General features: G+C 49.4%; 1 protein-coding gene across 1 annotated transcript in view; it reads left to right on the top strand.

Moving 5' to 3' along the window:
• Positions 1 to 14,127, top strand: part of LOC119966620 (myosin-7-like) — a 176,052-nt gene extending 161,925 nt beyond the window's left edge. The window contains exons 40-43 of the mRNA XM_038798621.1: positions 1,411 to 1,515; positions 3,600 to 3,695; positions 11,269 to 11,403; positions 13,177 to 14,127. Coding sequence (XP_038654549.1) covers positions 1,411 to 1,515; positions 3,600 to 3,695; positions 11,269 to 11,403 — 336 coding nt within the window. The 3' untranslated portion in view covers positions 13,177 to 14,127. The remainder of the gene's footprint in view (positions 1 to 1,410; positions 1,516 to 3,599; positions 3,696 to 11,268; positions 11,404 to 13,176) is intronic.
• The last annotated feature ends 228 nt before the right edge of the window (positions 14,128 to 14,355 follow it).

Raw genomic sequence — 14,355 nt, 5'->3', positions numbered from 1 at the left:
AAACAAAAAATTGGGTAGTATAAATTTATTTTTAAAAACCATTTGGTTCATTAATATAGGAAGGAAATCTGTCATCTTTTCCTGCTCTGGCCTACGTGTGACTCCAGACCCACAACAATGTGGTTGACTCTTAAATGCCCGCTTAAATGGCCGAGCAAGCTATTCAGTTCAGGGGCAATTAGGGATGGGGAACAAATGCTGGCCTAGCCAGCAATACCCACATCCCACAAATGAATTTAAAAAAAAGACACACACATGGGAGGAGGGGCCAATGTTGCCTCCTGTGCACTTGCACTGTAAAAGAGAGATAGAGAAAATAAAGATTTATAGTGTGTCCAATGAGTTATTCATTTATGGAGGTAGCACACATAGATGGATCAATCTTGTAGACGATGGGGCAGAGGTTCCAGTCACAACAGTGTAGCTGGGGCCAGGTATTCAACCTAGACAAAGCCCCTTTGTCCTGGCGGATGAACAGGCTCCGGGTGGCCAGGACGGGCTTATGGAATGCAGATGGCCTTTGTATAGTTCTCTTTGAATGTGGTTTCCGAAGTCCACAGGGCTCATTAGTGTCTCTTCAGAGATAACAAGGTGCCTGTTTCTGCGATTCTGGCATGGTAGCTCCTTTTGTTCGAGGGTCACAATTGCAGCTTCAGTCATTTTAAAAGGTCCTTGTCCAGTTTTAAAAATTTGACAAATTAGCCATGAGGATACCTATATATATAGCGTGAGGTCTTCGTGCCCGAACATATTCAAGATGGTGATGAGGAGGAATTTGTTCTCTCAGAGTGTGGTCAGTGTTTGGAATTGTCTTCCATAGAGAGGCTCGGTCATTGAATATATTTAAGGCTGAGTTATATTTTTGATCAACAAGGACGTTGAGGGTTATTGGCGACAGGCAGCAAAGTGGAGTTAGGGCTATGATCACATCCGTCATTTGGTCTTATTGAATGGTGGAGCAGGTTTGAGGGGCTGAATAGCCTAATCCTGTTCCTTTTTATGTTTGTGTGTTCTCATTGCGTAGCACATATGGAAAACAGGTTGTCACTATACAGTATCCAGAGAATACTTATTACCCACAGGTTTTGCAAGCAATAACGCACTCACTGGTCCTGTGAGTTTACGAAACAGTTGATCCTCTACTAGGGTGGCATATTGACAATGTTGGCACTATCAATGCCACACACAATCTTGGCACAATAAACCGCCCCAAGCACAGCCTGGCACTCATTATATTAACTACAAACATGTAAACTCTCCACTCCCCCTGGACAGCTGAAACCCTTCCGGCAACTTCCACAGATTCACACTTGGAAAACCTCAACAAGTGTAAAAGGTGGGACTTCTATTTGTTATCAAATGAGTGACCTCCCTTGAAATAAGTTGTGGGAATTATTTTTCAAAATGCAGATTCGAGGGTTGGAGGAGGACGTTTCCATTGAGAAGAAGAAAAATGCGGAGTTACAGAGAGGATTAAAAAGGCAGGAACGCTGTGTTAAAGAACTCAACTTTCAGGTAACCGACTGTATCTTCATCGCGGTGCAATTCTGCTCAGTGAGGACATAGAAACACCGAAAATCGAAGCAGGAGGAGGCCATTCGGCCCTTCGAGCCTGCTCCGCCATTCATTATGATTATGGCTGATCATCAAGTTCAATATCCTGAACCCGCTTCCCCCACATCCCTTGATCCCTTCAGCCCCAAGAGCTGTTTCTAATTCCTTCTTGCAATTACACAATGTTTTGCCTTCGACTACTTTCTGTGGTAGTTAATTCCACAGATTCACCACTCTCCTCATCTCAGTCCTAAAAAGTTTACCCCTTATCCTCAATCTGTGACCCCTAGTTCTGGACGCCCCCACCATTGTGGGAACATTCTTTCTGAATCGACCCTGTCTAATCCTGTTAGAGTTTCTATGAGATCCCTTCTCTTCTAAACTCCAGTAATCCAAACCGATTTAGTCTCTCCTCATATGACAGTCCCGCCATCCCAGGAATCAGCCTGGTAAACCTTCGCTGCACTCCCTCCATAGCAAGAACATCCTTCCTCAGATAAGGACACCAAACCTGCACACCATGCTCCAGGTGTGGCCTCACCAATGCCCGATACAATTGCAGTAAAATATCTTTATTCCGATACTCAAATCCTCTTGCGATGAAGGCCAACATCCCATTTTCCTTCTTTACTGCCTGCTGTGCCTGCGCGCGTACTTTCAGCGACTGATGCACGGGGACACCAAGGTCTCGCTGAGGTCTCACAGGACACATCACAACCTGCTGCGAAGAAAATACTATCTGCCCAATGGTGTGGCTCATTCCACAGCCCAGGCCACACCACCCACCCCGAACAACCTGCCCTCCCCTCTGAAGGCTTCTTCCTCCTTCTGTGCAGACCCTGCCCTCTGCCCGTCCCTCCCCACTCTGCAGGCCCCAGCTGTATCTGTACCGAGGTTCTTTCTGTTGTGTTAGCAATGGATTTGTACCATCGGAGAAATGGTATTCAAATGTGACTCCAGGCAACTGTGAGATGGAAAGGATTTAAAAAAATTAATTGACTTGCTGGATGTGATCATTGGTGAGGCTAGCATTTGCTGCCCATCCCTAATTGTCCTGAAGGAGGTGCTGGCGAGCTGCCTTTTCACACACAACTGAGTGGACGTTTGTATGTCCCAGGTCGATATAGCGGAGCCCATTCTCCAGTTGTCTTGGGCTCCCTTGCACCTGGAACAAAGCCAGGTGTGGTAGCTGGTATGCAATAGCCACCCCACATTAACTGAAGTTGGGTGCAGGCAACTTCTACCCCTTAAAATAAATTTCGGGACCTGGAACATCAGGAGCCTCATGATCAACCCCTTTATCGACAGACCGGATCGATGTACTGCTATCATTGTCTGGGACCTCTGACGCTGCTGCCCCAAATGAGACTTGGCGGGCAGGGCAAGGCCAGTTTGAGAGTCAAGGTGGTGGTTACACCTTCAGGAAGGAAATTGCCACCTACAAGGCGTTGGCTTCTCCATTAAAAAACCACCTTGTACCAACGTCCGTGTCCTCGTTGGCTCTGCTCCTTTTACTGACGTTTTACTATTAAGGTGCCTATGGAAGATTTTTTAAATCCTTTACCTTAGCCACCAGCCTCTTCTTATACTGCCGGTTTCCTCCTGTCACCTATATACAGAAAATTCAATAATAACATGGAATGATTATAAAGAAAGATGCCAGTATCCTTGGACTGTTCCTTCAGCGTCTAGACAGACTGGTCGCGGTTTTCCAGCTCACCAGCGAGGTGTTTTCCCATGGCTGAGGTAGCTTGTCATTGGCCACTGGCAGGGTCTTCCACTCCCGCCAGGACTCGCCCGTCATGGCGCTGGGGATGCTTTCAGAGGGCCCGCAAAATCGCGCTGGCCGAGAAGGACTGGAAAATGCCCCCCTCCCCTCCCCGCCGCTGTCCAATTGTTTATAAAGGTGTGTGAACTGACTGACTGGGCAGGAGTCACTCATCAAGTGTTCATCTTCTCACGGCAAAAGACAATTCAGTTTGCCCATTATTCTTCCCAGAGATTTTAATATTTCACAAAAATCATTTACTGATATTTTTCAACAGTCTGAAGAAGATCAAAAAAATTTGAAAAGACTGCAGGAAATCATTGACCAAATGGAGCTCAGGATAAAGAATTACAAGCAACAGACTGAGCAGGCCGTGAGTAATCTTCGCGGAGTGACTGGGCCGTGAGTAATCTTCGCGGAGTGACTGGGCCGTGAGTAATCTTCGCGGAGTTACTGGGCCGTGAGTAATCTTCGCGGGGTTACTGGGCCGTGAGTAATCTTCGTGGGGTTACTGGACTGTGAGTAATCTTCGCGGGGTTACTGGGCCGTGAGTAATCTTCGCTGTGTTACTGGGCCGTGAGTAATCTTCGCTGTGTTACTGGGCCGTGAGTAATCTTCGCGGGGTTACTGGGCCGTGAGTAATCTTCGCGGGGTTACTGGGCCGTGAGTAATCTTCGCGGGGTTACTGGGCCGTGAGTAATCTTCGTGGAGTGACTGGGCCGTGAGTAATCTTCGTGGGGTTTCTGGGCCGTGAGTAATCTTCGCAGCAATACTGGGCCGTGAGTAATCTTCGCGGGGTTACAGGGCCGTGAGTAATCTTCGTGGGGTTACAGGGCCGTGAGTAATCTTCGCTGGGTTACTGGGCCGTGAGTAATCTTCGTGGGGTTACAGGGCCGTGAGTAATCTTCGTGGGGTTACAGGGCCGTGAGTAATCTTCGCTGGGTTACTGGGCCGTGAGTAATCTTCGCAGCAATACTGGGCCGTGAGTAATCTTCGCGGAGTTACTGGGTCGTGAGTAATCTTCGTGGGGTTACAGGGCCGTGAGTAATCTTCGTGGGGTTACAGGGCCGTGAGTAATCTTCGTGGGGTTACAGGGCCGTGAGTAATCTTCGTGGGGTTACAGGGCCGTGAGTAATCTTCGCTGTGTTACTGGGCCGTGAGTAATCTTCGCGGAGTTACTGGGCCGTGAGTAATCTTTGCGGGGTTACTGGGCCGTGAGTAATCTTCGCAGCAATACTGGGCCGTGAGTAATCTTCGCGGGGTTACTGGGCCGTGAGTAATCTTCGCGGGGTTACTGGGCCGTGAGTAATCTTCGCGGGGTTACTGGGCCGTGAGTAATCTTCGCGGGGTTACTGGGCCGTGAGTAATCTTTGCGGGGTTACTGGGCCGTGAGTAATCTTTGCGGGGTTACTGGGCCGTGAGTAATCTTCGCTGTGTTACTGGACCGTGAGTAATCTTCGCGGGGTTACTGGGCTGTGAGTAATCTTCGCTGTGTTACTGGACCGTGAGTAATCTTCGCGGGGTTACTGGGCCGTGAGTAATCATCGCTGTGTTACTGGACCGTGAGTAATCTTCGCGGGGTTACTGGGCCGTGAGTAATCTTCGTGGGGTTTCTGGGCCGTGAGTAATCTTCGCGGGGTTACTGGGCTGTGAGTAATCTTCGCTGTGTTACTGGACCGTGAGTAATCTTCGCTGTGTTACTGGGCCATGAGTAATCTTCGCGGGGTTACTGGGCCGTGAGTAATCTTCGCAGCAATACTGGGCCGTGAGTAATCTTCGCGGGGTTACTGGGCCGTGAGTAATCTTCGTGGGGTTACTGGACCGTGAGTAATCTTCGCGGGGTTACTGGGCCGTGAGTAATCTTCGCAGCAATACTGGGCCGTGAGTAATCTTCGCAGCAATACTGGGCCGTGAGTAATCTTCGCTGTGTTACTGGGCCGTGAGTAATCTTCGCTGTGTTACTGGGCCGTGAGTAATCTTCGTGGGGTTTCTGGGCCGTGAGTAATCTTCGCGGGGTTACTGGGCCGTGAGTAATCTTCGTGGGCTTACTGGGCCGTGAGTAATCTTCGTGGGGTTACTAGGCCGTGAGTAATCTTCGCGGGGTTACTGGGCCGTGAGTAATCTTCACGGGGTTTCTGGGCCGTGAGTAATCTTCGCGGGGTTACTGGGCCGTGAGTAATCTTCGCGGGGTTACTGGGCCGTGAGTAATCTTCGCAGCAATACTGGGCCGTGAGTAATCTTCGCGGGGTTACTGGGCCGTGAGTAATCTTTGCGGGATTACTGGGCTGTGAGTAATCTTTGCGGGGTTACTGGGCCGTGAGTAATCTTCACGGGGTTACTGGGCCGTGAGTAATCTTCGCGGGGTTACTGGGCTGTGAGTAATCTTCGTGGGGTTACTGAGCCGTTGTGGTATTGTGTGAAGCAAATAATGGCATGATGGGAAAACTAGTCAAGTCTTCTTGGTACAATTGAATTTAACCTAAGACACAGATACAGAATACACAGAGACAGCATGCCCTGAGAACTGGGTGACTCTGAGAGTCTAGATAAGGCTTGAACTTAGAAGCAATCTTAATACATAACAAGCTGAACAACTATTTCTTCCTGTTCCTAAACAAATTCTTCCCTTTCTTAAAACAAAGACAAGATAATGATATGAAACTCAAGTCCCCTAAAGGTCAGCAAGGTGACGCCATTGTAACGATTATTACTTATGTTTTACTTTCGATCAAATTCCTGACCAAGTTGTATTCATGTTATCTTGATCCTATAATGATCCTATAATGATCCTATAAACCAGGGGCTGGTTTAGCTCACAAGGCTAAATCGCTGGCTTATAAAGCAGACCAAGCAGGCCAGCAGCACGGTTCGATTCCCGTACCAGCCTCCCCGGACAGGCGCCGGAATGTGGCGACTAGGGGCTTTTCACAGTAACTTCATTGAAGCCTACTCGTGACAATAAGCGATTTTCATTCATTTCATAATGTATAAGAATCGCCTTCTTTTCCTGTAATATCGCAGACTTGGGACGGACTCAGCAGTTTGTAATTCAATGCTTTCCGACTTCAAATCTCAGCCATACTGCTAGCAGTCAGTTCTAATTAGTGAATAAAGTTCAGTTTTGCTTACCTAATGAATGCTGTTTGAATTTCTCTATCACAGTCAAGACGCGGGGAAAATATAAAATACAACACCGTGAGTAATCTTCGTGGGCTTACTGGGCCGTGAGTAATCTTCGTGGGGTTACTAGGCCGTGAGTAATCTTCGCGGAGTTACTGGGCCGTGAGTAATCTTCGCTGTGTTACTGGGCCGTGAGTAATCTTCGCGGGGTTACTGGGCCGTGAGTAATCTTCGCGGGGTTACTGGGCCGTGAGTAATCTTCGCTGGGGTTACTGGGCCGTGAGTAATCTTCGCTGCATTACTGGGCCGTGAGTAATCTTCGTGGGGTTACTGGGCCGTGAGTACTCTTCGCAGCAATACTGGGCCGTGAGTAATCTTCGCAGCAATACTGGGCCGTGAGTAATCTTCGCGGGGTTACTGGGCCGTGAGTAATCTTCGCGGGGTTACTGGGCCGTGAGTAATCTTCGCGGGGTTACTGGGCCGTGGGTAATCTTCGCGGGGTTACTGGGCCGTGGGTAATCTTCGTGTGGTTACTGGGCCGTGAGTAATCTTCGCAGCAATACTGGGCCGTGAGTAATCTTCGTGGGGTTACTGGGCCGTGAGTAATCTTCGCAGCAATACTGGGCCGTGAGTAATCTTCGTGGGGTTACTGGGCCGTGAGTAATCTTCGCGGGGTTACTGGGCCGTGAGTAATCTTCGCAGCAATACTGGGCCGTGAGTAATCTTTGCGGGGTTACTGGGCCGTGAGTAATCTTTGCGGGGTTACTGGGCCGTGAGTAATCTTTGCGGGGTTACTGGGCCGTGAGTAATCTTTGCGGGGTTACTGGGCCGTGAATAATCTTTGCGGGGTTACTGGGCCGTGAATAATCTTCGCAGCGATACTGGGCCGTGAGTAATCTTCGCGGGGTTACTGGGCCGTGAGTAATCTTCGCAGCAATACTGGGCCGTGAGTAATCTTCGTGGGGTTTCTGGGCCGTGAGTAATCTTCGTGGGGTTACTGGGCCGTGAGTAATCTTTGCGGGGTTACTGGGCCGCGAGTAATCTTTGCGGGGTTACTGGGCCGTGAGTAATCTTTGCGGGGTTACTGGGCCGTGAGTAATCTTTGCGGGGTTACTGGGCAGTGAGTAATCTTCGCTGAGTTACTGGGCTGTGAGTAATCTTCGCTGGGTTACTGGGCCGTGAGTAATCTTCGCGGGGTTACTGGGCCGTGAATAATCTTCGCAGCGATACTGGGCCGTGAGTAATCTTCGCGGGGTTACTGGGCCGTGAGTAATCTTCGCTGAGTTACTGGGCTGTGAGTAATCTTCGCTGGGTTACTGGGCCGTGAGTAATCTTTGCGGGGTTACTGGGCCGTGAATAACCTTCGCAGCGATACTGGGCCGTGAGTAATCTTCGCGGGGTTACTGGGCCGTGAGTAATCTTCGCGGGGTTACTGGGCCGTGAGTAATCTTCGCGGGGTTACTGGGCCGTGGGTAATCTTCGCGGGGTTACTGGGCCGTGGGTAATCTTCGCGGGGTTACTGGGCCGTGGGTAATCTTCGTGGGGTTACTGGGCCGTGAGTAATCTTCGCTGCAATACTGGGCCGTGAGTAATCTTCGTGGGGTTACTGGGCCGTGAGTAATCTTCGCAGCAATACTGGGCCGTGAGTAATCTTCGCAGCAATACTGGGCCGTGAGTAATCTTCGCGGGGTTACTGGGCCGTGAGTAATCTTCGCGGGGTTACTGGGCCGTGAGTAATCTTCGCGGGGTTACTGGGCCGTGGGTAATCTTCGCGGGGTTACTGGGCCGTGGGTAATCTTCGTGGGGTTACTGGGCCGTGAGTAATCTTCGCTGCAATACTGGGCCGTGAGTAATCTTCGTGGGGTTACTGGGCCGTGAGTAATCTTCGCAGCAATACTGGGCCGTGAGTAATCTTCGTGGGGTTACTGGGCCGTGAGTAATCTTCGCGGGGTTACTGGGCCGTGAGTAATCTTCGCAGCAATACTGGGCCGTGAGTAATCTTCGTGGGGTTTCTGGGCCGTGAGTAATCTTCGTGGGGTTACTGGGCCGTGAGTAATCTTTGCGGGGTTACTGGGCCGTGAGTAATCTTTGCGGGGTTACTGGGCCGTGAGTAATCTTTGCGGGGTCACTGGGCCGTGAGTAATCTTTGCGGGGTTACTGGGCCGTGAGTAATCTTCGCTGAGTTACTGGGCCGTGAGTAATCTTCGCTGGGTTACTGAGCCGTGAGTAATCTTTGCGGGGTTACTGGGCCGTGAATAACCTTCGCGGGGTTACTGGGCCGTGAATAATCTTCGCAGCAATACTGGGCCGTGAGTAATCTTTGCGGGGTTACTGGGCCGTGAGTAATCTTCGCAGCAATACTGGGCCGTGAGTAATCTTCGTGGCGTTACTGGGCCGTGAGTATTCTTTGCGGGGTTACTGGGCCGTGAGTAATCTTCGCAGCGATACTGGGCCGTGAGTAATCTACGCAGGGTTACAGGGCCGTGAGTAATCTTCGCAGCAATACTGGGCCGTGAGTAATCTTCGTGGGGTTACTGGGCCGTGAGTAATCTTCGCAGCAATACTGGGCCGTGAGTAATCTTCGTGGGGTTACTGGGCCGTGAGTAATCTTCACGGGGTTTCTGGGCCGTGAGTAATCTTTGCGGGGTTACTGGGCCGTGAGTAATCTTTGCGGGGTTACTGGGCCGTGAGTAATCTTTGCGGGGTTACTGGGCCGTGAGTAATCTTTGCGGGGTTACTGGGCCGTGAGTAATCTTCGCAGCGATACTGGGCCGTGAGTAATCTTCGCGGGGTTACTGGGCCGTGAGTAATCTTCGCGGGGTTACTGGGCCGTGAGTAATCTTCGCGGGGTTACTGGGCTGTGAGTAATCTTCGTGGGGTTACTGGGCCGTGGGTAATCTTCGTGGGGTTACTGGGCCGTGAGTAATCTTCGCAGCAATACTGGGCCGTGAGTAATCTTCGCAGCAATACTGGGCCGTGAGTAATCTTCGCAGCAATACTGGGCCGTGAGTAATCTTCGTGGGGTTACTGGGCCGTGAGTAATCTTCGCAGCAATACTGGGCCGTGAGTAATCTTCGCAGCAATACTGGGCCGTGAGTAATCTTCGTGGGGTTACTGGGCCGTGAGTAATCTTCGCGGGGTTACTGGGCCGTGAATAATCTTCGCAGCAATACTGGGCCGTGAGTAATCTTTGCGGGGTTACTGGGCCGTGAGTAATCTTCGCAGCAATACTGGGCCGTGAGTAATCTTCGTGGCGTTACTGGGCCGTGAGTAATCTTCGCGGGGTTACTGGGCCGTGAGTAATCTTCGCAGCGATACTGGGCCGTGAGTAATCTTCGCAGCAATACTGGGCCGTGAGTAATCTTCGTGGGGTTTCTGGGTCGTGAGTAATCTTCGTGTGGTTACTGGGCCGTGAGTAATCTTCGTGTGGTTACTGGGCCGTGAGTAATCTTCTCGGGGTTTCTGGGCCGTGAGTAATCTTCGTGGGGTTACTGGGCCGTGAGTAATCTTTGCGGGGTTACTGGGCCGTGAGTAATCTTCGCGGGGTTACTGGGCCGTGAGTAATCTTCGCGGGGTTACTGGGCTGTGAGTAATCTTCGTGGGCTTACTGGGCCGTGAGTAATCTTCGTGGGGTTACTGGGCCGTGAGTAATCTTCGCAGCAATACTGGGCCGTGAGTAATCTTCGTGGGGTTACTGGGCCGTGAGTAATCTTTGCGGGGTTACTGGGCCGTGAGTAATCTTCGCAGCAATACTGGGCCGTGAATAATGTTCGCAGCAATACTGGGCCGTGAGTAATCTTTGCGGGGTTACTGGGCCGTGAGTAATCTTCGCAGCAATACTGGGCCGTGAGTAATCTTCGTGGCGTTACTGGGCCGTGAGTAATCTTTGCGGGGTTACTGGGCCGTGAGTAATCTTCGCAGCAATACTGGGCCGTGAGTAATCTTCGCTGGGTTACTGGGCCGTGAGTAATCTTCGTAGGCTTACTGGGCCGTGAGTAATCTTCGCGGGGTTACTGGGCCGTGAGTAATCTTCGCAGCAATACTGGGCCGTGAGTAATCTTTGCAGCAATACTTGGCTGTGATTATCTTTGCTGTATTACTGGGCCGCGAGTAATCTTAACTCAGGTACTCGTGGGGTTACTGGGCCATGAGTAATCCTAACTCGGGTACTCGTGGGGTTACTGAGCAGTGAGTAAATTTAACTTAGGTACTGGGGGGGGGGCTATTGGGCAGTGAGTAACTTGTATTCCAATAATTGTGGAATTATTGTGCAGTTAGTAACTTTAACTTGGTTGAAAATGTATGAAAAAGTCAGACTGGGAAGATGTTAAAAATCTGGGGCTGGATTCTCCGCTGGCCGGATTCTCCGTTGTGTCGGCAGCGCATCCACACCCAAGTATTTCCCGACAGCGTGGGGCTGGCCACAATGGGAAACCCCGTTGGCCGGCTGGTGAGATGGAAAATCCCGCTGCCGGCCGGGGCGTCCTGGTGAGGCGGGTCGGAGAATCTCGCCCCTGATCTATCGATATATCCAGGTTGACAGGACAATGGATCTCTGTTGTGGTTACCTATCAGGGGTGATTATCAAAGGCGAAGGTTGACATTTTCCTACCGTCTGCTCCTGTTAGCAATAACAAAAACTCTGAGAATTTGTATATATTCAGTCAGAATAAAGCATTCATGTGTTCAGGCCGTGTAAAGTGTACAAGGTATGTTCAGTGAGTCTGTGAGAGTGTCTAGTGACCATGTAACAGGTCTGCAATGAACTGGACAGCTGGCAAACATGAATAGATTACTACACGAGCTTTGTCTTTTACTAACTGCAGGAGGAACAGGCCAATGCTAATCTCTCAAAGTTCCGAAAGATGCGTCACGAGCTGCAAAATGCAGAGGAGCGTGCGGATGAAGCAGAAACGCAAGTGAACAAACTGCGGCCAAAAACAATGCAGCTCCATGGATAGGTAAGGAAGTGAAAGGTAGAGTTTAGTCATAGAGTTTAGTTTACAGCACAAAAGAGGCCCTTCAGCCCATCGAGTCTGCACTGATACATGAAAAACACCTGACCTGTCTACCTAATCCCATTTGCCAGCACTTGGCCCATTGCCTTTAATGTTATGACGTGCCAAGTGCTCATCCAGGTACTTTTTAAAGGATGTGAGGCAACCCGCCTCTACCACCCTCACAGGCCGTGTGTTCCAGACCCTCACCACCCTCTGGGGAAAAAGGTTTTTCCTCACAACCCCCTAAACCTCCTGCCTCTCACCTTGAACTTGTGTCCCCTCGTAACTGACCCTTCAAAAGCTGCTCTCTATCCACCCTATCCACGCCCCTCATTATCTTGTACACCTCGATCAGATCGCCCCCTCAGTCTCCTCTGCTCTAGAGAAAACAAACTAAGTCTATCCAACCTCTCTTCATAACTTAAATACATTAACGATCTGGAAGAAGGAACTGAAGGCACTGTTGCTAAGTTTGCAGATGATACAAAGATCTGTGGAGGGACAGGTAGTATTGAGGAAGCAAGGGGGGGCTGCAGAAGGACTTGGACAGGCTGGCAGAGTGGGCAAAGAAGTGGCAGATGGATTACAATGTGGGAAAGTGTGAGGTTATGCACTTTGGTCATAAGAATAGAGGCATAGACTATTTTCTAAATGGGGAAATGCTTAGCAAATCAGAAGCACAAAGGGATTTGGGAGTTCTAGTTCAAGATTCTCTTAAGGTTAATGCGCAAGTTCAATCAGCAGTTAGGAAGGCAAATGCAATGTTAGCATTCATGTCAAGAGGGCTAGAATAAAAGACCAGGGATGTACGTCTGAGGCTGTATCAGGCTCTGGTCAAACCCCATTTGGAGTATTGTGAGCAGTTTTGGGCCCCGTGTCTAAGGAAGGATGTGTTGGCCTTGGAAAGGGCCAGAGGACATTCACAAGAATAATCCCTGGAATGAAGAGCTTGTCGTATGAGGAACGGTTGAGGACTCTGGGTCTGTACTCGTTGGAGTTTAAAAGGGTGAGGGGGGAATCATATTGAAACTTACAGGATACTGCAAAGCCTGGATAGAGTGGACATGGAGTGGATGTTTCCACTTGTAGGAAAAAGTAGAACCAGAGGACACAGCCTCAGACTGAAGGGATGATCATTTAAAGCAGAGACGAGGAGGAATTTCTTCAGCCGGAGGGTGGTGAATCTGTGGAACACGTTGCCGCAGAAGGCTGTGGAGACCATTTCACGGAGTGTCTTTAAGACAGAGATAGATAAGGGGATCAGGCGTTAAGGGGAGAAATCATGGAACGAGGAAGATATCAGCTATGACTGAATGGCAGAGCAGACTCGATGGGCCAAATGACCTAATTCTACTCTGTCTTATGGTGTTAAATGTTCCATCCCCTGCAACATTCTGATGAATTTCTTCTGCACCTCCTCCGGTACAATCGCATCCTTCCGATAACATGACAGCGAGAACGGCACACATACTCCAGCCGTGGCCTCACCAAGGTTCTGTACAACTTCAAAATGGCATTCCCTCGGCCGCAGAAAAATACTTTTCACTGTACTTCGGTATATGTGACAATAAATCAAATCAGATCAAAAATCAAATCAATAAAAAAAACTATTTAATACCAAAACAGGAAGCAGGTAAATTAGTAAATGCCACCAAAATGTTTACATGCCTGGATCTGGGTCAAAAAGGTGACGGCTTAATTTAAAAAAAATTTTAATTTTATGTTCACTCGTAGGGTAGCAGCTGATGGAATGCAAGATGGCTTCACGACTGGTTGTTGTCTGCCCTGGAAATCATGGACTGCAATTCATGGAGACCCTGCTGATGACGCTGGAGTCTGTTGAAGATGTTGTTTCCTTGCTTTGAAATTCTAGATCATGGGAGGGCACCTAGGTTTTCGCTAATAGACTGCAAAAGTTACTTTAAATATTTGAACAATTATTTTTTTTAAAATCCAAAAATGAAGAAAAATGTTGGTTCTTTCAACCGTGTGTGCTGGATGGGATTGCCTTTCCCTGGTGTGGGGCCTTGAGCATAACATCCTCCATTTCAATATTCCTTAGAACTCTGCTCGAAAAAAGGAATTCTGCCCAGCTGTAGCTCACTGGTAGCACAATTCTGAGTCAGGAGGCAGTAGATTCAGGTGCTCCTGCAGTTTCTAACGGCTTGTTACAAAGGCCGACACTGTCCCAAAGGATCCCTGACTTGTTACAGATACACTGTTTCACATAAAATGTTTAAATCAGGGTCCTCGTCTGCCACTGTAGATATAAAAGATGCCATTGTTCGAAGAGAAGTAGACTTCTATAAACAGGCTCAATATTTATCCCTTAACCAATGAATTGCCTATTGCTAATCAGACTTTGCTGTGTGCAGATTGACTGCAGTGTTTATTAACAGTGATGATTTTTTAAAAAATAACTTACGGGATATGGGCATCCCTGGTTAGGCTGGCATTTATTGCCCAGCCCGAGTTGCCCTTCAAAAGGTGGTGGTGAGCAGTTGCCTTCTTGAACTGCTGCTGTCCAGGAGGTGGAGGTACCCCCACAGTGCTGTTAGGGAGGGAGTTCCAGGATTTTGCCCCAGTCACAGTGACGGATATATTTTCAAGTTGAAGGGGTTAGTGACTTGGAGGGGAACATCCAGGTGGTGGGGTTCCCAGGTATCTGCTGCTCTGTTGTCCTTCTCGATGGTAGTGGTCGTGGGTTTGGAAGGTGCTGCCTAAGGAACCTTGGTGAGTTACTGCAGTGCATCTTGTGGATGGTACACACGGCTGTCACTGTTTGTCGGTAATGGAGGGTTTGAATGTTTGTGGAAGGGGAAGCAATCAAGCAGGGCTGCTTTGTCCAGGATGTTGTTGAGCTTCTTGAGTGTTGTTGGAGCTGCACTCATCCAGGCAAGTGGGGAGTTCCAT

Source organism: Scyliorhinus canicula, chromosome 5, assembly GCF_902713615.1.
Source record: "Scyliorhinus canicula chromosome 5, sScyCan1.1, whole genome shotgun sequence".
Classification (NCBI taxonomy): domain Eukaryota; kingdom Metazoa; phylum Chordata; class Chondrichthyes; order Carcharhiniformes; family Scyliorhinidae; genus Scyliorhinus; species Scyliorhinus canicula.
The sequence above is the reverse complement of the archived record's forward strand: the minus strand, read 5'-3'. Positions and strand labels throughout refer to the sequence as shown.